Source organism: Pavona decussata, unplaced genomic scaffold (genome assembly GCF_977016875.1).
Source record: "Pavona decussata unplaced genomic scaffold, jaPavDecu1.1 SCAFFOLD_87, whole genome shotgun sequence".
NCBI classification, from domain to species: Eukaryota; Metazoa; Cnidaria; class Anthozoa; order Scleractinia; family Agariciidae; genus Pavona; species Pavona decussata.
Genome location: NW_028145504.1, coordinates 3,705,001 through 3,729,560, shown reverse-complemented (window position 1 = coordinate 3,729,560; position 24,560 = coordinate 3,705,001). Strand labels below are relative to the sequence as shown.

Here is a 24,560-nt window from a genome sequence, read left to right as displayed (position 1 = left end):
TGTCACTGAATTCAATTTAAATTGAAAATGAGAATCCCATGCTCCTCTCTTGGCCTGGTGGATTGTGCCGACAGGTTTACATTAAATTGTCATTACGCGCCATGTGTGCCCAAACCCCACCACGGGTGAAAGAAAAGCGGAAAAAGCGTCTATCCCCGCAGGCTGTGTTTGCCCTCGATTGAAAAGATTCTAATTTCCTCATCATTAGTTATCAATAAATACTGTTTGTGATTTTCGCGATGTTGAGCTAAACAGCGAAAATGCAAAAAGATCGGTTAAATAGGCCTCAAAGACCTTTCAGTACTGCATACCCGAATAGGCTCCTGGGAAGCACTTCAGTAGGCTCGTCCGGGCTCTGGGACGAGAACAAAATAACATGGTTATTTCGGTTTAATATTCCTACACAGTTCCATCTTGTGGATGTTGTTTCAGTTTGCCTCATCCATATGATAGTCAAGATGCTGTACCTAGCCAAAACAATGGCTGACAGGAAACGAAGAATCGTTGCAGATTATTTGTTCCTCGGCATTCTAAACAGGACTCGACAACGGGACAGGAAGGACTCCTTGTTGTTATCTCACGTGATTACACCAATGTCTGTTTCGAGTCTTCAGGGGAATTCCCTAATAACACTGAATTTTTATTCAAGACTTTCAAGGGAATTTCAGTAGTGAGCGTTAACGTAACATGCGATCAAATTCTGTTTTGTCCATAAAATCAATCAGGATTTGCCTGTAGAGAACGAATTTTATATGGGCTCGAACTACAGGTCCCTGCTTGTTCGAATATCTAACCAAATTACACAGGCAAACTTAGAAAAGTGGAAGTTCCTTTGTTCAGATGACATCGAGGAAGGAGAATTAGAAGAAATTAATTCGACCTTGAAGCTGTTCAAAGCGCTTGAAAGACGAGAGTTGTTGGCTATCGATGAACTGTCGTTGCTGCGAGAACTGTTAGAAAACATTGAGTGTATTCAATTGGTGAGGGAAGTTGATGATTTTATTTCCAGGCGACAGCTTGAATTATTGGGCTTGAAGAGAAAACAAGGAACTCCATGTAGGAAGAACCACCCCAATGTTGAGCCAGACTGCAGAGAAACGGAGTTAGCTGCAGCATGTGAGTATGAAGGACAGGTCCTCTACAAAATATCAAGTTTCAAATATTGGAATATATTTTCAGTACCACATGCTTCAAGCTCTTATTACTCTCACCAGCAGTCACTGATTTTAAGATGGTTAAAGATAAGTTAACGGTAAAATATCTACACACCCCCATTAATACATTCTATTCATGCCTATGATATTTGGAAGAGGGTTTACTTAAGCCCCATTTACACGGCAGAAAATTTTAGGCACGGCTCGCATGAAAGTGGTACACGTACCAAAAAAAATAGTACTGATTACTCATTTACACATCCTTTTTTTAGTCCGTGCCAAACGATGTGAAATTGTGATTTGGTAAGGGTAAAAGGCTCAACATCTCGGCCAGCGTACTCGGTTCTTGCTTAGTGCGCATGCTGCTTCCTCTGTAAAAACTTGGCGGACAAAAAGTTCTTAGAATTTCTTTTCTAAAGAAGACCGCGTGTATTGCAGCAGGAAATTCGGAAATCGACCTTTCTCTCGTCTACTTTACAGAAGAATAGAAACAGGTGGAGGTACAGGTTGTCATTTGTTGCATCAGTTCTCGCTTGTACTTCTGGTTTGCGACGGTGTTGGACACTGACATGCATGAAGTGGTCAGTGGTTTGAGATAGAGGAGACAGCGTTCACAGAAAAAGAGTGGTATGACAAATTCCTTAACATCTTGGTCCTTCCATGCTATCCCGTGAGATTTTCTTGGCGACTTTTGCAGCATCTTCCTGCTATGCGCCATCCTGAGTGAATCGCGGGCCGATTTGCACATGCTCTCCCAAATTGGTGCTTATCAAAGGCACGAAGGCTCATCAGAGAAAAGTTAGTTCTGCACCGTTAATCGTTTACACTGCACACTTTATCCGAGCTGGGCTAGATTTTCAGGATCGCGTACCAATTTTATCCGTGCTCTGACTACCTCTCAACATGGTCCGAGCAAGGGTGAAATTTTGGTCTGGCACGGATGGGGCAAATTCGTTTACATGACTAAATCTATCCGTGCCGAACCAATTTTTTCGGTACGCGTACGTTTTTCATCTGAGCTGTGCCAAAAAATTTTCTGCCGTGTAAATGGGGCTTTAGTATGACAGTGATGCAAGTATAATGTATTGGGCTGTGTGGAAATCTCAGTTGCCATCAGAATAAAACATTACGTGGGATGAGTTGGTGTATGTTTATCACTAAGTGCAGGCGATTGAGCTAATGGAATAGTTTGAGTCACAAAGATAGCGTGACTTTGTTTCAGGCGGTATGATCTTATGTTACGCTACTTGTCTTCATACTAGAATTTCAATTTGCATTACAATAATGTAATGACCGAACCGACCCACGTTTTTATTCTGCTTATTCTGTTTTTATTTTGTTTTCATTCTGCTTATGTAATGTCAGTCAGTTTAAGATTACAAAGTGTCCTCCTTTCATGAAAAAAAAAAAAAAAAAAAAAGACAGAAAGAAAAATGGACAAAAAGCTTTCCTAAATGAAAACTTTAAATAAAAATTGACAATCAAACCATTAATTTTTAATATGGAGTGGATTTCCAGTAATGCATGTTTAGGCATCTGCAGTTTGACAAAGTCTGCAGCCAGGTAATGTTTTAAACTTAAGCTTGACCTTTTTCTCTCCACATAGCAAAACACAATCTAGTCAGTCAAAACCAAATTTCTTCACTGTAAAATGTCCAATTTCCACCATTTAAACTGTTGAGGACTTCTTAGATTTAACTTATCCTTTCGATGTACCGCTTCAAAAGGGTTAACTCTCTTTCTGAAAACGGCATATTTGAGTCTAAGACTTGTAAACAATATGGCCGCTGATTTCATGGCTATGTGACGTCACACTGGTAGAATGACTCTACACGCAGATGATGGATTCTGATTGGACCGTTCTTGTTGATTAGACAATGACAACAAAAGAGGACAAAAATATCCCTTTTATGAGAGAGAACATTTTAATCCAGGTTTAGTGGACAAATTAAAATTCACATTTGCTGCTACAACAAAGGGGGAAAAAAAGACACCCGACCAAATTTTCAACACAGTCTGCCCTCAGGGCATCCTGCACAATTACAAGTATTCACACACTCATTTGGGGAGTAATGGCACAGTGGTACCAGAGCACTTACCTCCCACCAATGTGGCCCGAGTTTGATTCCCAGACTCAGCCGAGGGTCATATGTGAGTTGAGTTTGTTGTTGGTTCTTGCCCTTGCTCTGAGAGGTGTATCTCTGGGTTGTCTGGTTTCCTTCTCCTCAAAACCCAACAAATTCAAAAAGCAATAACTTCAGTGGTACATTTTGTATACCAAATTCTGCTATACCCTCTAATTGGTAGATTTTGAGAAGTCCTAGCTATCTTGTACTTGCCTATGGGTAATTTCAATATTGATGATTAGTGATATGGCTAAGTTGACCATTCAAGGACTCATGGTTACCAGGCCTCAGATGGTTCTGCTGGCTTATGATGTATACACTTAAGCTTTAGTATCTACAGAATCAAAAAAGCATTTATTAAAGTAAGATTGCTCATTGCCTACTAATCATTCCTCTGCCAACCTCGCCAGTCTATATGAGCTCCCATATTCTGAATGCTTGGAATGCAGAGTTATAAACACAATACAAACATGTCAGGGCTGATGGCTGAACATTAAAATGACAGAAAGTACCTACTGTGTTGGGGAAAACAGAATAGTTGTGATAAATGTTTGACTGTGTGTTAGTGCTCAGTTCTATTTTTCCTTTGATTACTTTTGGCTGGAAAAAATGACCGTGCCTATAACAAGTACAAATATTATGACATGAGACAGTCATGAACCCATGTAATGATGTACATAAAAGATACTGGTTCCCATGTAGATCTACATGCACTGTGAACAGGCTAGGTTTCTGGGGTGTGCTCAGATGGTGGAAGGGGTGAGAGAAGGGAAGGCGTCCCTTATATCTCTCTCCCCAATCTGCCATCTGAGTGCGCCCTGGAAGCCTGTTTGCAGGCTAGCACTGTTTTAAAAGTGATGACTCTATATTTTGTAAGCTTTCCCATTCATGAGGACGTGTAACTGCTATATAATTACAAAAGCCAAGCCCATGAAATCACTTCAGCGAACTGGTTCTATATTTCTCTTATAGGCTATTGTGCATTATTTGAATTTGTGAAAATGGCACCTTATTTTTTGTAAATTTAAGAGTAGGAATTTTTCTGTGGTCACACCTCCACTAACTATAGTTTTGTGTGGCCTGGGCGTTTCTAATGGATATGCACATCCCCCAGGTTTCAGTTGCACTAACATCGAGGACCATAAACGGATGAGTAAGCTTCACACTCGTGGCTGTCATTCCTGCTGCTGCAGTCATCATTCTTCGTCTGAACAGAGAAAACCAGGAGGTAAATTAAGGCTGATTATAATTATCTTTTAGCATTATTTTTAATAATAATACTTAAAATAGTGTTATCCTTTAAATTTTGGTAAAATAGATTGAGCTTGCCGATTGACTACTTTCACTTTCAATCATTTGATATACATCCAGTGCCAATGGAAATACATACATGATTAGTGTAGTTTAATGTACTTATGCCACAACAATAACAATATTAATTTTAACATATTAGCTACAGGAGAAAGGAACAGAACCTTCCTCCCAATTGCAACCTAACTCCCTCAAGATAAGATAATCTAATAGAGTCCATCTCCATACTTGCATATTGAACTTTATAGGAGAGTGAGTTCTTACATGCATCAATCAGGTTCTCATTTCATGACTTACAGCTACATGGGTCTATGCATCAGGCTGTCATGGCTGGGAGGTGCAGTGACCATTTTTTAGGTTTAAAATTACTATTATAAATAAATTTTATGAGCATTGGTGGAAAGATCAAGTGGATATATTTTCTGCTTTTATTTTTATTAATCTCTACTGTTACAGAAATTAATCTCACAATTGGTCTTGAGCTGGCTACTGTAGGTGCGTGGGTTGCTGGCACAGCGTTCATACTCAAGAGATATATCAATGATCCCAAAACTTTGATGCAGTTGTTCAAAACAGTCGTCTTACCATCTGGAGTTCTTGTGAAGTGCATTTGTGAAGGTTCAATTCTGTGCATTCTTGAAGCAAGTGATCTGCATGGTTTGCACACCTTGTGGCAGAATTATGAGAGTGGCTTGCTAAAAAAGTCTTTGGAAGATCTTTTGTTAACAGAGGATCTGTGCAAGTTAGCAGAAGGTAGTGAAATCATTATGGATGTGGTTCTAGATAAGGGGATGTATCGGGATGTTTGTTTGGAGCTCATGATAAATAAGGCGAAAGGTGGGTAACTTTTATTTCGACACACTGTTTTTCAGTTATAAATGATAGCTTAGTCATCTCTTAAAAAAGTCAATAATATCTTTAAATTAGTAATTTCAATTGACATAACTATTAATATTTTTTGTAAGGCTACAGCATTACAGGGGTGCCTGGAAAGAAGCCCCAAGTGAGTTCTAATTAATTGCTAGATTCTCCTTCCAAATTACCTTATATCCCTTGTGAAACAGAAGGAGAATTTGACGGTACATCAAAAGCTACTTAGGGCCCTATTCCACCCACACCTTCATTTAGTGTTTTTTAGATCATAATTTATCATAAATTGTAGGAATAATCAGAGTGAATTGCATTCACTGAAACCTTCATTGCCTAACATATTAAGAAGAAAAATAACTAAACGGCCAAAAGCAATAACTATCATGATGTACTTTCTTATTTAGTTGACAAAGTTTATAAAGGAGTAGATAGCCGCCCTCGCCGTTTATCTGATCCAATGATTAGCGGGCTTGGTAAACCTGAAAGCACCTTTCAAGAAGAGAGTTTTCGCATTATGGCAAACACAGAAAGGAAACGACGTCTAGAGGCAGAAAAAAAGTTGGAGAAGCTTACCTATGGTCGAAATTTGGACCCAGTTTTTCCTGAACTACTTCCCTTGTATACTGACAAGATCGCGACTTCCGAAGATGCTGGTGATGACAGTTCTTCCACTGCAAGCACATGGGATGAGGGTAACTTTTCTTTTTTCATTGTATAGTTTTTTAAGTGACTGCATGGGTCACTCCAAAATGGACAATAACTGACTGAGTGACTGACTGATTGACCGACTGACTGACTAACTGACTGACTGTCCTGCTGGGTGACTGACTGGCTGGCTGGCTGAGTCAGACAGACAGTCAGACAAATAAATTTGCTGTAACAGCATGGTGCTGATCAAATACATTGGGCCAGTTATTTAAACAGAGTCTAACTTAGGCCCCGGCTAAAGACAATCAGAGGACCTCCAAATCTGTTTGTAAGTGGTTTATTTTAAGTAGATAAATAGTTTTCTAGTCTGGGATGCAAGCGTTCTTGTTACTGTCGGCAGTAGACAATGTTTAGATATGATTGTTGGCAAAATTGAAAATGGCTTAGAATGTGGTTTTGTTAAACACCATCTAAACTGTCTTTTAATAACTGACCCGTTGAAAAGTTTTCACTCTCAAATAACTTGGGACCCTAATCTGATGGAGATGGTTTCTTGTATCAATTATATATACTGTAGACTAAACGGGTGAATGAACAGCTGGATGGGGAGGGGGTGGGTGTACTCCTTTGAATTTTTGTTTGGGGTGTGTGTCTCGGTTCTCCAAACCAACCCTGCCTACCGGTATTTCAGAACAAAATGTGGTTTCTAGAATCCATACCCCTCTTCCGACTTTTCAGACTTTACGACCAAAATGGTTAAAATCTATACCCTAGATAAGACCAAAGTAGCTAAAAAACCATACCCTTCCGCCTTGCACATACATGTGCCTCAAAATTGCTTGTGTGGGGGAGTTCCCCCTCCCCTCCCCAGGATAAACAGTAGCTGGAATATAAAGCCACATACCTGCAAGGATTTGATGGCCATAGAAATTGGAGGTAAAGGGTAGTCTAAACATTCCACTTTCCACACCCTGTACTCTTCTTTGTTGATCCCACACCTTTTCTGTGGGAAAATGTTGGAATTTTTTTTACTAAAGACCAAGTACTACGGGCAACATTTCCTTGTAACTTTTTGCACAACAAATGTTGTGTTGCAAGTTGTGATTGTTTGTTGTGCGCATTACCACCTCTGCATGCATCAAATTTCCTTTGTGCAAAAAGCAGACGCCATATCTACCTTTTTGCAACATGGAAATTTGTTGCATACTTAGGTAGTAACACAGGCACCAAACAAATTATTAATGCAACTTGCAAGGCATCATTTTGTTGCGCAACAGTTTGTACAACAATTTTGCCCCATTTAATTAATTATTTTCTCCCACTTCCCATGTGTCAATCATCTCTCATCTTGCCATCCATAGACATCCAGGCTTGCTTGCTTTTCTCCCCAGTTGATGGGCTAAAACCACACCCACCTCCATCAAAATGATAGTTTCACTGTGGACCTTAATTTCTGGCATTTTGTATTCTCTTTGCTTAGAGGAGGTGTTGGATTGGGAGGATGACAATGATCCATCAATGGAGTTTTGGTCATCAATCAAGGGTGGTCTAAAAGAAAAGGTACAGCTGTTGTAATCTTTGTGCTTGACTGAGTTGGAGTTCATTTAGTGTAGCTATAGAAATAGTTTAGTTACAGAAATTGCCTTCACAGGACAATAGCCTGCCTCCTTTGGATATTTCATAGGGCCATTTTTGTTACGAAAGGGGGCCAAAGATAAGGTGCACTTAAATTTGTATAGTAAGATGTTTTCTTTATCTAACCACACAGCCTTGGACAAATTTTGAAGATGCCATCAACAGGGAATTTCCAGACGACATCAAGCGAGGAGGACCTCCATTACTGAAATTCCTGGCTTATGTACTCAGAGTCAATTATGGTGAGAATGTATCTATAATCCTCTGCTTAACAGTTTTTGAGGCGACCAAACAAAACATAAAGCATCGCAAACTCAGTTAAGGGGTTTTACCGCCCAATGGTCACCAAACCCATGGTTTATTAATTTTTTAGCAGCAAGCCTTGATTTGACCTCTCTGGAGCTTCCTCAATCTCGTACCCAGAGTCCTCAGGCTTTTTGGTCAGCGGGTAGGCGCCAGGAGAGACTCTGGAGAATTCGAAAAATATTAAATTTTTTTATTGATACCTGTATATATTGAGAGTTTATTTCATTCATAGATAAAAGGACGACTCAAAATGTCTCCCTTCGTAGTTTCATCCGTATGTCAAGGTGGTTTGGATCCTTTATCAAAGGATCTCAAAGCAGCTGCCTAACAAAGGTAATGTCGTATGGCATGGATTTATGTAAGCTTCTACTTCTATGTACTTTTCTACGTTAAAGAAGAAGAAAATTAAACACTTACAGGCGAATAAAAAGGCAAGGGGACTGTAGTATATTTGCATCAATGAAAACCCGAAATTGCTATGCTTATTGTAATCCAGTCCTGCAAACTTACTTTTTATAAATGGTCGTCTTTTTCAAGTCGGATTTTCCCTTGTTTCTCTGACGACATTGCTAAATACTAACTGCGGCTCCTTCTTCATTTTATATCCAATTCATATAAACTCTTGGGTATTCTACAAATAATTTATGTGCCAGCAAGGTGCTGAGATAAAAATTAACAATACAAATAAGTCCTCGTGGAGGCCATTGCTGCTCTCAATTTTTTTCGTAAGTAGTCAAGGGGAACTATCACACATATTTAGTGTCACTTTGTAAAGACCACAAATATATTTGCGTGGATCTAAACGTTAAAATAATGGTTCAGTTTTGTTAACAATAACACCGTTAGTGCATAGAATCTCTTTGGCTGCGGATGGCTAGGATGGAAATGGATTGCAACTTGAAAAAATCGGCCAATTTTTTCAAGTTCCTTCTGAGTATTTTTGAAAATTGCTAAAAAACTGATCCTATTTGGAGAAATAATTCCATATTTTCCTCCAGTGCCCTAAGAGCAATTTCATGTTAGAAAAGAGGTTCTTTATCAAATGTTTGAGTAGTTTTGACCGACATACAGCAAAATCTCCGTGACAGTCCCCCTTTAATACCAGAAGTAATCGTAGGTTAGTTAAAGGGGAACTCCGGGGTAAAAATGAAGTTATTTTGGATGTTTGGCCTTGGAACCATGTTTCAATTTTTGATAATTTTATTCACTAATAGTTTCTTACAGCTCAGATATTTTACCTGAAAGATGACCAAAAAATGCGAATGGAACGCCGCCATCTTGGAGAAAATGGGCCGCGTTACAGTGGTCAGCAGTAAGTTATGACGTAGAATCGTCAAAGCATTTTCGCGGGTTTATGGAAATCTATAAACACGCAGCTAGAACTGTCTAAAAACTCGTTTTGTTCTCGCTATTTCGAATTTCGCCCTTTGACAAGCTAATCGATTTCAACTAAGATGGTGAGCTGTTGTGTACCTGGTTGTAAGAATCATTCAGAGAATACAAAGAAGGCCGGCGACAAGGTCACTTACCCCAGTATCCCACTGGACCACCGTACGAATGCATGGCTGGAACGAATAAGGCGGAAAATATGCCTCCCCTCGAACACAGCTATGTTTGCAGCGACCATTTCGAGCCGAGCTGTTTAGTTACCGACCTCCGGTAACAGTTAATGGGGGGAAAGCCAAAGGTAGACTTGACGGACGATGCTATACCGTCCCGGTTTTGTTATGGCCCGCAAACGAAGAGGCCACGATTATCGAGTAACGTCGCCTTGAACGTGAACGCCATCAAGAAGTGAGCGCTTTACTCTTTCAGCTTTTGCTATAATTTACTTTGATTTCACTTTATATACATGCCGAATTTAGATAGTATTTACAATTCCGATTTACAGGCGGACTTTTCCATCGCGCGCGGGAATCAGTCCGATATAATATTTATTTGTTTACAAAAATATCGTACGACCTCAAAGCAAATCGTAGCCTGCGAAAACAGCCGTCGCTCATTGCAACCGCTTATCGCGTTTGCCAGGAGAAAACATTACTGACGTTGTAATCATTCTCTAGTCTAAGTGTACTTATTCCTTGCAGCTATTACTGATATTAACTAAAATAAAATATTGAGTATTTAACTGATTACAATTGTAGTTTAGTCTAGTTCGTAACGAAATAACATTGCATTTTTAATGGCGATACTTCAATTTCACTTAGCATTAGAGGTGGTGGTTTTGAACACCAAACTTCTCAAGGATCTGTCATAATAGCAACATGAAAATTAGTACCAAATCTTTTTATATCAGATTAACTGAACATGTACTAATATATTTCATTTTCAAAACGTTTCGGTGTTTGATCATTCATCCGCATAACGGAAGCCTTCAAATGCAAACTCTTCCTATGGCCCAGGTGGAGGATAGAACCTCCTAATACACATAACCGCACAGGATGGCAGGACAACCCTAATTTCTTTTCCTAAAATTCCCCAGCACCATCTGGCCAACTGCCTGTAAGCAATGTGTCTGAAAAGTTTGTGTTCTGGCCCTTCATAAGGATCTTTATTTTGCTGTTTATACTGAAACCACGCTGTCTGCAGAACCCATCTATTACTACATACTGGATGAAACCCAGGGTGCTGGGTAATGCATGTGGGTTCTTCATTGCATTCGCCACAAGTAACAGCCTCTGTGAGTCAGTTTACTTTTTACTTGCTCGATTTATTGGCAGCATTTGCAAGCCTCCACTCTTTCCATTATCTGGTAATTCTCACATGCACACCACATAAGCTCTGAAATATAATTTTCACTACATAACTTATGTAAACAACATACGAGCGATTTATATTGAATTGCAGAGAAACGTAATGACATTGAATTGAAATAACAACGAAACATAGCAACTATTGCAAAACAAGTCTTCTTCTATTTTTAAAGTAGCAAAGTCCGAATTGATGCCCTGACTGAGTAAGAAAATCCTGATCGTATGCTAGAGACTTATAAATTTATATTTTCCTTTGTGCTGGTGGAAGTTTTAAAATAAACAGAACTACACCGGCCTGTAAAGCAGTGAAATCGATAGAACATCCAAGCGGCTAGAGAAGCTTGTACAGCCTCACGAACGAATTTCCCTATAACCAGATTGCAAACAAATTTATTCCGCGTGTTTGCTATTTTGTGAAGTCGAACTGAATTTGGATCGATGACGCTCAGAAAAGAAAATGAGTAGGTCTGTAGCTATCCAGAGGCACTGCATTACTGAAGAAAATGCGTAAACAAAGATGATTGAATGCCACAGTTGTGTTAATACAACTTTATTTCTGTCCTGAATCGGCAAGTCAATGCCTGTGGAGATATTACAATAAACCAAGAGCCTACACACTACATACCAGTATGAATTTTGCAGTCGAGGGTTTGCTTCTTTGTCGCTTCCCATCGACTCATCGCCTGAACCACCTTCAGGGTTGTTGTTCGCATCTTCCGAGTTCACTCCCGGTTCATATTGGTAAGGCTTTATGGAAAAGCTTGTTCCTCGTCGAGATTATCAGAGTCCGACCCAGAAACAGACATTACAGCAGCGATTTTGGAAGGATAAACTGTAAATCTTGGCGATGGAAAATACTGAACACAAGTGGAAGACGCGCAAATATCGAATTACGTTTGACGATCTGACGTCACAAAATGGTACGCTGACCACCCTCTGAGCATGCAATCTATTTTCAAGATGGCGGCGCTCTATTTGCAATTTTTGGTCGTCTTTCAGGTTAATTATATGAGCTGCAAGAAACTGTTCGTAAATAAAATTATCAAAAATTGAAACATGGTTCCAAGGCCAAACATCCAAAATAACTTCATTTTTACCCCGGAGTTACCCTTTAAGTACGATAACTGATAGACCTGACCGCGAGATTTCGGCCGGGTATTCCACGAGATTGTAAAGCGTTCTCCTTCGTCGATCTATACCATGTCTATTTGGGTGCGAGGGTGACTGACACGAAGAACTTGTTACTCAGCATTGTATTTGTTTTATGTAAATACCAAGTACAAATAAAATAAATAAGTCAGGTCAAATAACATAAGGGAAAATGTTAAATGAAAATACTCAAACGCACTAAACAAGACACTAAGAACCTTATGACCTTCCGATTACTGGTTTGGATGCTCTACTACTATTTGTATTTGTATTGTATTTTTTTATTTACTCCACGTGATCGTATTACATAAGGTTACAGTGCGTAAGAAAGGAGTGGAGAAGGGCATAATATAGTTAACTAATTGTATGCCCTTTAAAATTACGATACAACATTTGTTAAAGAAAAAAAAAAAAGAAAAAAAAAAGGAAAAGGAAAACTAATTATAATTAGAAGAGAAAAAAGACAGAAAACGTTTTACAAGGTCGTGTGGCAGTGATTAATACTGAGCAAAATAATACTGGAAGAGAACTCGTTTAAATAGTTGTTTTGTTGGTTTTGACGAATAGATATAGGAATGTCATTCCAGTAATAGCATCCAATAATTGGTGGGCAAAATTGCCTAATATTTATTCTGAAAGGACTAGGGTTCAGATGTTGTAGGGAAGCAATTCGAGTGGCGTAATTATGTTGCTCAGGTACTAGGGTTAGGGTGAAATTGGAAGGCTTTCCATCTACAATATAATTATAAAAAAGTTGGCAGGTATAAAATTTAACGATGTCAGGAAGCTTGATAAGACCAAGATTTACATAACGAGGGGTGATATGATCTCGAAGCGGGACGTTATTAATGCTCTACTACTGAGGTACAAGAGACTCATGTGGCTCAGTGGTAGAGCATCCGAACTAGTAATCGGAAGGTCATAGGCTTGACTTCTGATAGGAGCACTCGGATTTGCTTTTTCCGAGTATGACTGTGTCACTTGCTGAAAAATATCATCTATCATTTATTCACCAGGCTTAAAACATAACATCATATTTCTTACACAATTTAATGTCGTTACAGATGATCAATCTTATGGAACATTCAGTGTCTGTGGGTACTGATGGTAAAAAGATGAGGTACAGTAACTGACTTGCTACGACAACACTGAAATCAAACAGCAAATACTAAGACTTGTCTTTGCTTCTTAGTCTTAAAAAAATTCTTTTATACAACAGTGCACCCAATTCCTGTGATTATCATAAAAACTCTCACTATTAATTTTCTTGCGTTTAATACTGCCATATAATAATATTGTTTTTTGCTGGTTTGCTTATTTATTTATTTATTTATTTATTTACAGAAATTTCAAAAGTGTTTAGTAAGTTTATTTGAGTCAACATTTCCGTGAACATTTCCTTAGAGTGTTGTTTTTAAATTTGTGATACATTTATTTAAATGTAAAAGACAGAGGTAAATTAAGAGTAATGTTTTAAAGTGGTAAGAGTTTCAACCTTTTTAAGTAAAATACTTTTCCCCACAAGGCACCAATTTTCAATTGGGTGCATACGTAAAATAATGTGCGCCAACCAGTGATGAACAATGGAGTAGCTTGTTATTAAAATTTAAACGTGGATCGTATTTTGAGCGTTGGTTCTTTATTGTTTTCATCTTATTGTAGTTGGTTTGCTGGCTACATGACAGAAGAGGAGGCCAAAGAGAAGCTACGAAATGAGAAGGCCGGGACATTCCTGATTAGATTCAATGCTGCCATGGTAGCACCTGGGTTTGTTTTGTCAAAGAAGTCTCGTGGTAGTGACATGGTTGCTCAATTTAACATCGAGGCAAGTGGTTAAGAGACTTTCATTCAGTCGATAAAATACAGTTGATAACAATATCAACATTAACATTCTTATTGGCATGTTTCATCGCTGCTCTTTGTGCTTTGCGACTCACATGCAGCTGTTTCGACAAAAACATAAAAGCGTACGCGACAATGGCGAAAGGTAGTCTGGGAAATACCCAATTCCTAGACTACCTTTCGGCATTGTCGCGTACGCTTTTTTGGACAACCTTTGTCGAAACAGCTGTATATTAAAAACTAGCCTACAGAACAGGCGTTTTTTTTTTTTTTGCGTTTTTCAGGCTAGCGGAGGTAATGGTAGCAGTTTGTTATTCTTGCGCTCGTGCAACTTCTAGCAAGGGACCAAAATTCTTATTTTTGCTTTACATTTTTACTGTATGTTTTGCTTTATCTTCAAGTCGTTTTTCATCGCATAACTCGCTTCATTGTTTTATTTTTAACAAAAAACTGTAGTTTCATTGTTTTTGGAATGTCAATTGTTTTTAAATAACTGTTGGTAACACACAAGTACTGCGCGCACAGGATTGCTCTTAAGTGATTTTGGAAATCGTGTCGGCTACTTGCGACTTCATCTGGCCACGCAATGGAAATCAATACGAAAGGTAGCATTTCTAAGGTTTCATCTGTTTGGCGCGTGGGTTAAAAATTTTCCTCTTGGTGTGCCTTTTCTTAATTGTATACATGTTTTTTCCGCCTTATTTCAGGTTCACAAGCACACAGGACATGTTGAGTTTGGTGACCGTACATTTCACAGCCTGCCCTCCTTGGTGAGGGAATTGCGAGAGTCATGGATGACAGATCTACAGCCTTTTTATTCAACCGTGGGGATGGTGGGAATGGAAGCCACACTTCAGGCTGCAGATGATTAGCCAGTTTGCTATGAGACGCTGATCACTCTGAATTTTTTAAATCTGACGTTTAATCCGTATTAGGTTAAGTACATCGTAGGGTAAAAATGTCCATGTGACAAATTTTCTTTTTAACTGTTCACCTACAGCCAATGATGCAAAGTTCAACATTTATTAAGCAACAAATGTTGAACCGATTGTTCAGCGGATGCTGACCAGTGTATCAAGTGACGTTGAAAGTAGGCTATTCAGGTCCCATCCACACTAATGCGTATCAAGTATCTTTTTTCATCTCGGCGAAAAGGAAGCAAACTATTTTCGTCCACACAAACGTTTTCCCATTGTTTTCACCCGCCCACACTTAAACTCGCGGAAACTACTAGGACCTCGTCCTGGGATTGCATTACCATCCGCCATCTTCGATAGATGCTCCGATTTGGACTGGGACCGTTGGCGTCATTGTATAATGCAATTCCAGAGATTTGATTGGCTTAGCGGCCATGGTATATTATACCATGCCCCAGAAATAGCGACCGTTATATCGGTTTTTTATCCTTCTTGCAAGGCGAAATCAGCAAGATCTGTCAATATTTCTTGGTTGCTTTTAATAAAACAGTTATTATTCCACTCACGCTTGTTGGGTATGAGATGATTATCGCCAACTCGGCGCCTCGTTGGCTATCTCTCTTACCCAACGCGCGATAGATTTAAGAAAATGCTCTCACGCCCATCAGCGATCGTTGACAATCAATGGCCATCATGACCACCAGCTTGATCGGGCGATCAAGCGCTGTTATTGTCAGAAGTCGATCATATAGGAACCAAGAAATCCATATGTCTGCTTATCTTTTGGATCGCTTTGTTCAGTGTGGATTTTATTCAACAATCGAGCAATCGTTGCATGGCGATCATATGGAAGCCAGCTCTAGACGTCAAACGAGGGTGAGAGACTCACGAAAGACTGATGAGGGTGCATAAAGGTCGGGACACGCTAGCGGATCGGGATCGGTTTCCATCGTTTTACAGAAACGGTCAATTTTTTTTACAATAAATATATATTTTTAGAATAAAAGAAAATTCCAAGGCTTAAATATGAAAAATGCCTGTCAAAGTGAGTTGAAAACACAGGAGATGGCACTAACAGGAGTTAAAATTTAAAAATTTCAGCGGAAATGTAACCCGCTACAACTTAGCGCCTTTGGCGCTCGTATTATCGGAAAACGCGGTCACATTTTCTCTTGGATCCGTGTCTGCTGAGTGGGTGAGTAGCCCCCTCTTGCATTTGTGCGCTGCCCAGTAGGCTCGTTGCAAGGACGGATGAAATAGCGTTTTTTTTATTTTTGAATACCCGTTTATGAGCTTGTCGAGTTATTTGTAGATCCGCAAAAACTTTGAACAATTTTAAAATCGCTATAAGAAAGTTTCACGTCAGCTCTCTGTTGGACGACGGATGTATGTGTTGTTCTTGCTGTTCATCTATCTAGTTAATTGTCAAATAAATCATTTTTGAGTTGTTAATTAATGCTAACTAATTATTAGGTTTTCTTAACTTTACGTAATCTTAGTTGAACAGATTTTACTTATATTTTTTAGTCTCCCCAATTAGTTGGGCACTTGCGCTCGGCTATCCAGATTTGAGACTTAAAGATGTTATTATTATTAGTATATGTAATGAGACTACATGCTGTCCAATTTGGAAATAATTGGATGAGAAACATTCCGAGGAATTTTTTGAACCCAAATTATTTCCAAATTGGACGAGTATGTAGTCGTATTACCTATTAATTATATTGTGTATGATTTTGTCAGGAATATATTATTTCAAAATATTTTCGGTATCCAAATTAATAGTTAATTTGGATCGGTATCCAAATTAACAAATAATACAATGGTTGCTTGAATGGGATTTCTGACTAGCAATATAATTATTGTTTGTAACAGGAGTCAAAAGAGTGGTGTTCATAACCACAGTAGTTTGACTTTCAGCTTCTTTTTGGTTATATGATTTTGGGCTGGGTTTTATTACCGTCATTCATGTGAACGCTCAATGGTTACTTACATATTCTTGTAACTTACTGCTTTGTTACGGCAGTATAAAATAGGGCAACAGAAACAATAAGCGTTGTCAATGAATAAAGTAAAAAGCTTTTACGAGCAGTTCTTCCCTTTGAGATTTGTCACTTTAGTTCCATTTTATATCCTGTCATGTACTTGGTTTCCTCCAGTTAATTCCTAGAATCGGGAATTTCTTTTATCTTCCTCCCTCTCTTCGCGCTTTCGGCGCTTGTTGGAATCCCAGTTCCCCACCTTTCGATTGGTGCCTCACTCCCTTGAGGGTAGTCCGAAACTGTGGTAAACCTCGGCCTTGTCGTAAATAAACCGGCCACTCCCAGTGCCTCGAATAAAAGTTAATAAATGCTGGAGCCGTTTTTTTTTCAATTTCGACATTGCATTGTAAAGCCTCCCTTTTCAGGCCGGACTGATCTCATTGTTTCCTCAGGTCCTATTTAGGGACGGGATTGTTTTGTCCCGTCCCATTCTCGGACAAGGGGCCCGTTTCTCGAAAAACCCGGCAACTTATCGGGCCCGCGGGATCCCGGGCATGCCCAGCGCCTTTGTGGTGACGTCATATATGCGTGCGGCGCCTGCGTGGATCGATTGTGTTGGGCGAAGGTGTTGTTTAGCCGTTCGTCCTGTACCTTCTTGTTGGATTATTTCTCGTTATGGCAGTGATTTTGATCATGACTACCTTTTAAAACAAGTGAATGACAACTAGACATTGAAAGAAAGGTAAACATTTGTGGTGGTTTCGTTTCCTTGCTGTTTTGCTTCTTCGCCCTTGACAAGAATAAATCTCGCCCATTAATGGAAACTGGATTCTCTTTCGGTTTCGGCGATGTTTTGCTTTGTAATAGTTTTATGTGCATTCTACTTTAGGGAATTGGCAGGGAAATTTAGTAGAGATAACTTCGACTGGTAAAGTTAATTGGTGCGAAGGTGGCCTCGATCATTTGGGCGAGCGATACGATGTTTTCGCCGTTACGTTAGAAGCTCGCAAGGTTAGCTGAATTAGCTTTCATTAATATTATTTGTTAAGGATTTGTTGAGAAATAATACATTATGTTCACTGCTTTTTTCCTTGCCACTGAATATTTTTGCTCTTGGACCACGTTGAATTGTTTTGGAGAACGTTCTAGGTTATTTCGCCCTTGATCATTTCTCGCCCAAAAACGTCTTTGTCGTCATCAACAAGGAGTTTGATACCCAGAATTGTAGTCTTAACTTGCTCTGTTTTATGGTTTTTTCCCCTAGAGGAAAGACAGCTATTAACAGCTATTCTTCTATACTGAATTCTTATTGCTATCAGAACTGACTGACATTGTATACCTGCCAACTTTTTCTGAGATATAGGCGTGAGATTTTTATCCTGGGAGTGCTGGGATTTTTGAACACAACACGATCATTTCCGAAGATTCCCGAAGAAGTCCGAAGTCTTCCGAAGACATCCGAAGTCTGCATTTCCCAGCTTGCTCCCAGTGCTTTTCACCTTCAAAAATCAGAGATCGCGAAGAAGGTATTGTCATAAATTTTATTCATTTTACACATGCATGGTTTTCGTTCCTTACATGGGTCTGAGTTAACATATTTTTGGAAATTGTGTCAAGCAGGACGGCAAGAACTCACATTTTTCAATCAGGTGTGAGAAATTGGCCCGCAAGCGTGAGCCGGCGTGAGATCGAAGTTTTCAACCCGCAGGCGTGAGACTCATGCCTAAGGCGTGAGAGTTGGCAGGTATAACTGCCTACTTTTTCTGAGTCAAACGCATGAGATTTTTGTCTCGTCATGACCGGAATTTCCGAAAACATCCAAGTCACTTCCAAAGATTTCCGAAGATTTTCCGAAGACTTCCGAACCTTGCCGAAAATGTCCGACGATATTCGGACGACCTTTGAACACTTACGATTCAAACGGATTATGGACATTTGAAAGCTTTTGCGATTGTTATAAGGAGCAAAGAAATAATACATAAGAAATCTGAAATGAAATGAAGATTTTTTAGAACAACTCATCCGGATTTGTGAGTCAGGTGTGAGATATTGTCCTTGATGCGTGGATCGATGTCTCTAGTTCCCAGGCATGAGACTCATGCATAATGCGGGAGAGTTGGCAGGTATACATTGTATGTAACAAATTATTCTACCTGGTGATTATTTTTCATATCTTCAGCAAAGGTTGTTGTAATATTATTATCATCAACATCATCATTGTCATTATCATTGCCATTTATAATTTGTTATTATTATCTTCATTGTAAATTATGATACAGGGCTGTCAACTCTCCCAGATAATCCGGAAGACTCCAGATTTGGAACTGTATCTCCCGGTCTCCAGATTTATGTCTGTAATCTCCTGGATAATTGCCTTAGTTTGCTATTTGTCGTGGGCTGGAATTTCCGAGAATAATATCTAAAATGTTTAGCGTTGTACCAGGTAGTGTTTGATACACTTAAAAGTCCCCTCCCCTCCTACTGAAACCTTGAATTGGGACCAGAGAAAACCGAATAGTCCGGATATTCGACGTCCGGATAATCAAGGTTCGACTGTATTATTTTTTATTATTGTTATTGTTTTAAATTTTTTTATTATCACTATCTATAAATAATAATATTAATTGATTAATTAATTAAATCTTGCTGTAATTGGTTTTGTCCTTCCAGCACTTTCAGCTTCCACTTCCAATTCTTCAAAGATGGCAGAAGTACATGTAGACATTATTCTTCCTGCTGCAGATTACAACAGAATCCAGCAACCACTTTCAGCTTCCACTTCCAGTTCTTCAAATATGGCAGCAGTAGGCAATCCTTTTCCTGCTGCAGATTACAATGGTCCGATCCAGCCAGCACCTTCATCTTTCATTTCCAGTTCTTCAAATGTGGCAGTAGTGGGCAATCCCCTTCCCACTGCAGATTACAATAAGGTCCATCCAGCACCTTCAGCTTCCACTTCCAGTTCTTCAGAGATGACAGAAGCAGGCAACCCACTTCCTGGTATGGATTTCAATGGGATCCAACAAAATCACTTGAGTGGTGAGTAGAATTTACAATTCTTGACCCTTGTGGAGGGCTCATGGGACTCAAGCATGTGTAACTCCCTGTTACGTAAAGGTCTGGATTCACCACTGATTCTTATTTTTTTAATTATTAAGCTGTCAGGCATTTACATCTATACTAGTAAGAATCAAAGATTAGGGACTGCATTTGATGGTCAGGCTCTCTCTCCTTTGCCAAGTTGGTGATGATGCCATCTGCCCCTGCAAAAAAAAATTTGCGGGGGATGCCAGATGTGCCTCCCAAGATCCATCCATTTCGGCAATAGGTTCCTTTTGATATTAAATTTATTATTAAAATTTGGCTTGACAATGAGAGACGCAAACAAAGGAAATTGAGTAATCATGTCTACTCATTTCTGTTGTTCATGTGTCCTCTGGACCTCGATATCAAGTTAAATTTTAATATTTTGAAAGGAGCCTTTTAATGTTATACCATACAATCTCTACTCCAATCCGTAATTGATTCAACCTACAGCTGTGTTTCAGTCTTAAGGCTTTAAAATCTTATTCAATGGTTTTACATATAATACATGTATGTGCAGATATTTTGCGAGTTGCATACAAATGCAAGCAATGAGCAAAATGTCTGCATGTATTATAATATGTAAAACCATTGAATAAGAGATTTACATGTATTATTCCACTACAAAAAGATTTTGCTATTTCGGCTTCTCTTTTCTGGTTAGACTAGTATTGAAATACAGCCACGACTATCTGCCCATCAGTACATGTCTGTATTCGCTCTGTTGTAAACTGGTCAAACCAGGACACTGCAGTGTTTTATGGTCTTGTATTTTGCGCATTCTCTTGACCTCATTTTGTGAAATGACATAATAGTGGAATAACAAAGGTTCTTATTATTGTACCTCTTCTTTTGTTATAGATGCACCAGTTACCATGGATGTCTCTACTGTTCCAGTGGAACAACAATCCTCTGCTGTAGCACCAGTTATTGAACACCTCACAGGACTGTTAGAGGTACATGTAGACCAGGTTACGTACCAGTTAGTTCAGGAAGGTTCTGGTTCAACCCGTGACCCCACTGTAGAAGCTCCAATGAATACAGATGACTCTTCTCCTGATAAAGAACAAGGATCAGCTCTTAGTGATGCAATCATTGAAGACCTTACTGAACAAGTAGAAACTGTGACTTACCAGATCCTAGAGCAGGGCACAAGACGTGCAAGGGCCAAGCTCATTGACAGCAATGGCTATACATACAATGTAAAGTCACAATCGCCCAAAGCTACGTATTGGCAGTGCACTGTACGTCCCAAGTTGAATCGTTGCAAAGCCACAATAGTACAGCGGGGTGATGTCTTCTGCCAGGGAAATCACGCCCATAATCACTATGCCAAGACTGGAGCAGCAGCTGCTGAGAAAATTGCAACAATGGTCAAAAAGGAGGCGATGAACAATCCACTCAAATCTGGTACGACTATTGTTAATGAAGTAAGTACACATATAAACCTGATGTACATTGTACCCTGAGAGACTTCTGCTGTGGGAATGTGGGAGTGTGAGATATCCAGTTGCTGTAGTATTCTCTTTGGGGTGGTTCTCAGCTAACATTACTGTATATTATTGACAGGGAGTCTCTTGGGTCTGAAGATTTTTTTTTTGGTGGACATTTTTGGGTGGAAAGTTTCAGCAAAGGCATTTTTCTAGGGGTTTTGCATGGAGAAGAATAAACATTTTTAGATTACATTTTGGGCTGTTGGACATTTTTTTAAGTCAAAGTTTAGAGCACTTTGTGTCTCTAGATGTAACAACTTGGCTTCATTCATACGTTTCTATCAGCAACATACCATGGTAGCCCCAAGCGTTGTTAATTTTGTTTATTGACTTCTTTTTTTATAAACTAACATATGGTCATTGATTGGCTTGTGAAATGCTATTGATCATAGTTACAGTTACATTCTATGTTAATTTTTTGTGCTTGGGGTGACGCATTTATCCCAAAAACAATGCACTCTCTTCGTTACATATGCTGGTGTAAATAATATTATGTACTGTACGTTTAACCATTGACTTGATTTTAAACAGGTTCTTCGGGCTGAGCTCGGTGGCAGGCCATTGCCCTGTTCATTAAAGCCAGAGTGCCTTGCCAGGACTGCAAATAGGGTTCGTCAATTTTCAAGACCTCGGGATCCTACAAACCTTGTCTTTGAAGTACAGGAGGACCACATACCAGCAGACTTCCTCAAAGGAGACATAATTAAACAAGGGAGAAGGCACCTGATTTTTGCAACAGATGAACAATTAAGACTGTTAAGAAAAGCCAAGAGTTGGTACATAGATGAGACATTCAAATTTTGTCAACACCCGTTTAAGCACCTTTTGACGATTAGTGCCTTTGTACGTTCTGAAGATGATGCCAAACAAGTGCCACTTGTCTTTATTCTGATGTCCGGGAGTGAAAAGAAAGATTATCGCAAGGTAAATGTTCTGCCACTGTGTGTAGTAGTCTAGGAAAGTGCTGAGCCTAACGGAGAGGTACATGTATTTTTGTACAGTGCATGACTATTCAGAAAAAGCAGACCTTGCAGGGCTACTGGAATCCAAAAGAAATATTGGGGATGACTGCCCACATTTTTTAGAGATAATTAAGCAACACTAATTCAACAATTCTAAAAAGTGTTTAATTCAAAGTAATGTACTGTATGCCTTTTTTCCCCAAATTAAAGGTTAATTATCTCTGACTGAAAAATGTGTGGTTGCCCTTAATTTTTTTTCGGATTCCAATAACCCTTGCAAAGATATTTTTGCACGGTTTATTAAACCGTTCAGAAATGGCTTGTTTTTTTTAACAGGCATGCAGTTAGGAAACCCTAGTTTCTTGGATCTTCCCGAGATGCGCAGGACGTATGCACAGTAGCAAACCTGAGGAGGAGTTCCGTTATTTTGGGAACTGTTATTCTGAAACCGGAAAAAGAATAGCATTTCGGAAGAATATGCCGTAAATTTATTGTCTCTGGAAAGATTTGATTGCCAGTTCGTTGGGAAAAAGTATTAAAAAAACAAATCATCTCGTAAAACATTCATACTATTGATAATTAATTGTCAGACTTACTAAACCTTTTTGTGTAGGTTTTGAACAAAATCCTTGGTCTCCTGCCTACCGCACCATCTGTTCGTCAGATTACAGTATTCTTCGAGGAGACACTGTGGACTGTGCTACAGCGACTCTTTCCAGATGCAAGAATCAAGGGGTGCATTTTTCACTGGATGCAAGTTGTATGGAGAACAGTAAGCTGATATATATTATTTTTTTTACCAACATTTTTAAAGGAAACCGGCTCCACTCCGACAACAAATTAATGGACGGTAAATTGTTGGAAATACATTTTATTTAAAAAAGTAGACGTAACATTCATGTGTGCTGAAAAATTCGATATGATTGTCGGCTATTTTCGCTTTTAAATTTCCCGGGCACCGCCATTTTGGATTTTATGACGTCATATGGTTGCCGTTTTTGTTAGTAAGCAGAAGTTCTTTTGTGTGAAACAATAGAGCAACCGTATTACGTCATGAAATCAAAGATGGCCGCCCCCGGGAAATTTAAAAGGAAAATAGATGATAGTCAAATCCTGTTTTGTCCGACACAAGAATCTTATTGCCATGTTTTCCAATGAAATTTGAAATGAGATTGTATTTTCAACAATTTAAGGTTAATTTATTTCAAGAGGGGGGTTTAAAGAAGATGCATGTATGGTGCAGGGCTGCAGGTTGAGGGTCTTGTCTTTAAAAATAGAGAAGGCATAGTTTCGCTGATAATTTTATAGACGCTTGTATGGAAACGGGCAAGTTTTGCCCGTTTCCATACAAACGTCTGCAAACGTTCGTGTGCCACTGACGGCAACCGGAAGTCGAATGTTTCCTTTTTTGGCGTGGTTTTGCTCCTTACCACGGACAGGAAAAGCTCTTGCTGATGGCTGTGGCTTGACTTTACAAACGTGAAAACGCTCCAAAAAGGGAAAAAATTCAATTTCCGGTTGCCTTCCGTGGCTAAAAAACGTCTGCCCTTATTTAGTTGTCAACTTCCCCATACTGTAGGTTTCATTTAACAAGTTAAATCCGTTGTTTTATATTAATTTAGATTCAAGAGCTTGATCTCCAGATGGCTTACAACAGTGACAAGGAAACTAATCTGTTTCTTCGCAAGGTATTGGCCCTACCGTTTTTACCGCAAGAAGAAATTCAGCCGATGTTTGTACGTCTGTGGGTCCAAGCTACGACCGCGCCACTACAGTTGTTTATACAGTATATTTCTACTGCCTGGATATACAAAACAACTTGGCCTCCCTCGACCTGGAGTGTGTTCTTAACGGCTGTCAGGAACTACAAAGATGTTGAAGGATGGCATCAGAACCTCAACCGTCGTTCGCAAGGGAAAAAACAAATACCTTTTTATCTTTTTATAAACCTGCTGCATCAAGAAGCAGGTAATCTCTCTGCTGCCCAAAGTAAGCCACTTTCTGAGAAGAAACTGAAGAGACTTAGGAATCAAAAGCCAAGAACCCTGCAGGCAAAGCTTCATCATCACTGGGAGGAGTACAGCAACCAAACAAAGTCAGTAGCTCAGCTCTTAAAGGCATGTGCAGATGTGACTGGGAATATTTCAGTTTGACACGTAATAAGCGGTTTTATGCTAGGCATAAGTGCTGCGTTGTTACGATTTTTAATACAAAGTGAAGTTTAATTTATATTTTTCAAGTTACCAAAATGTTCTTGTAACTTATGTTGTGCGTGAGGGCATCAAGATGCACTATATACGCTACATACTGAATTCTTGATCAAGCCTA

General features: G+C 39.2%; 2 protein-coding genes and 1 long non-coding RNA gene across 8 annotated transcripts in view; 2 read left to right on the top strand and 1 right to left on the bottom strand.

Annotated features, from left to right (window-relative positions):
• Nucleotides 1-355: 355 nt before the first annotated feature.
• On the top strand, nt 356-16,799 carry LOC146474850 (uncharacterized). Its single transcript, XM_085116571.1, has 10 exons — nt 356-1,116; nt 4,395-4,508; nt 5,048-5,428; nt 5,866-6,153; nt 7,590-7,669; nt 7,878-7,986; nt 8,283-8,383; nt 13,017-13,072; nt 13,615-13,777; nt 14,502-16,799. Exons 1-10 carry the CDS (start codon nt 753-755, stop codon nt 14,664-14,666), a joined length of 1,821 nt encoding a protein of 606 aa, XP_084972697.1. The 5' UTR covers nt 356-752; the 3' UTR covers nt 14,667-16,799.
• The window catches only part of LOC146474832 (uncharacterized), a 265,330-nt gene continuing 253,687 nt past the window's right edge, over nt 12,918-24,560 (bottom strand). Inside the window, exon 3 of the long non-coding RNA XR_014866079.1 lies at nt 12,918-12,932. This is a non-coding gene — a long non-coding RNA (uncharacterized LOC146474832). The remainder of the gene's footprint in view (nt 12,933-24,560) is intronic.
• LOC146474849 (uncharacterized) overlaps nt 16,934-24,560 on the top strand; it is a 7,741-nt gene continuing 114 nt past the window's right edge. The window contains exons 1-8 of one of the 6 annotated variants that reach the window (XM_085116564.1): nt 16,936-17,435; nt 17,583-17,704; nt 18,080-18,219; nt 19,364-19,732; nt 20,639-21,207; nt 21,802-22,194; nt 22,846-23,004; nt 23,855-24,560. The exon at nt 23,855-24,560 is cut by the window's right edge and continues 114 nt beyond it. In XM_085116564.1, the coding sequence (XP_084972690.1) occupies nt 19,396-19,732; nt 20,639-21,207; nt 21,802-22,194; nt 22,846-23,004; nt 23,855-24,385 (1,989 nt within the window). In that variant the 5' untranslated portion in view covers nt 16,936-17,435; nt 17,583-17,704; nt 18,080-18,219; nt 19,364-19,395 and the 3' untranslated portion in view covers nt 24,386-24,560. Of the gene's footprint in view, nt 17,533-17,582; nt 17,705-17,731; nt 17,843-18,056; nt 18,220-19,363; nt 19,733-20,638; nt 21,208-21,801; nt 22,195-22,845; nt 23,005-23,854 lie in introns of those variants that run through there. The other 5 variants (XM_085116566.1, XM_085116562.1, XM_085116563.1 and 2 more) reach the window with 5 other exon arrangements.

Excerpts from the sequence above, each read along its gene's own strand:
- LOC146474850 (XM_085116571.1), top strand. The coding sequence starts at position 753 with ATGGGCTCGAACTACAGGTCCCTGCTTGTTCGAATATCTAACCAAATT. Across the intron at positions 7,670-7,877 it reads AGGGTGGTCTAAAAGAAAAG|CCTTGGACAAATTTTGAAGA; the intron begins GTACAGCTGTTG and ends CTAACCACACAG. Across the intron at positions 13,778-14,501 it reads TTGCTCAATTTAACATCGAG|GTTCACAAGCACACAGGACA; the intron begins GCAAGTGGTTAA and ends GCCTTATTTCAG.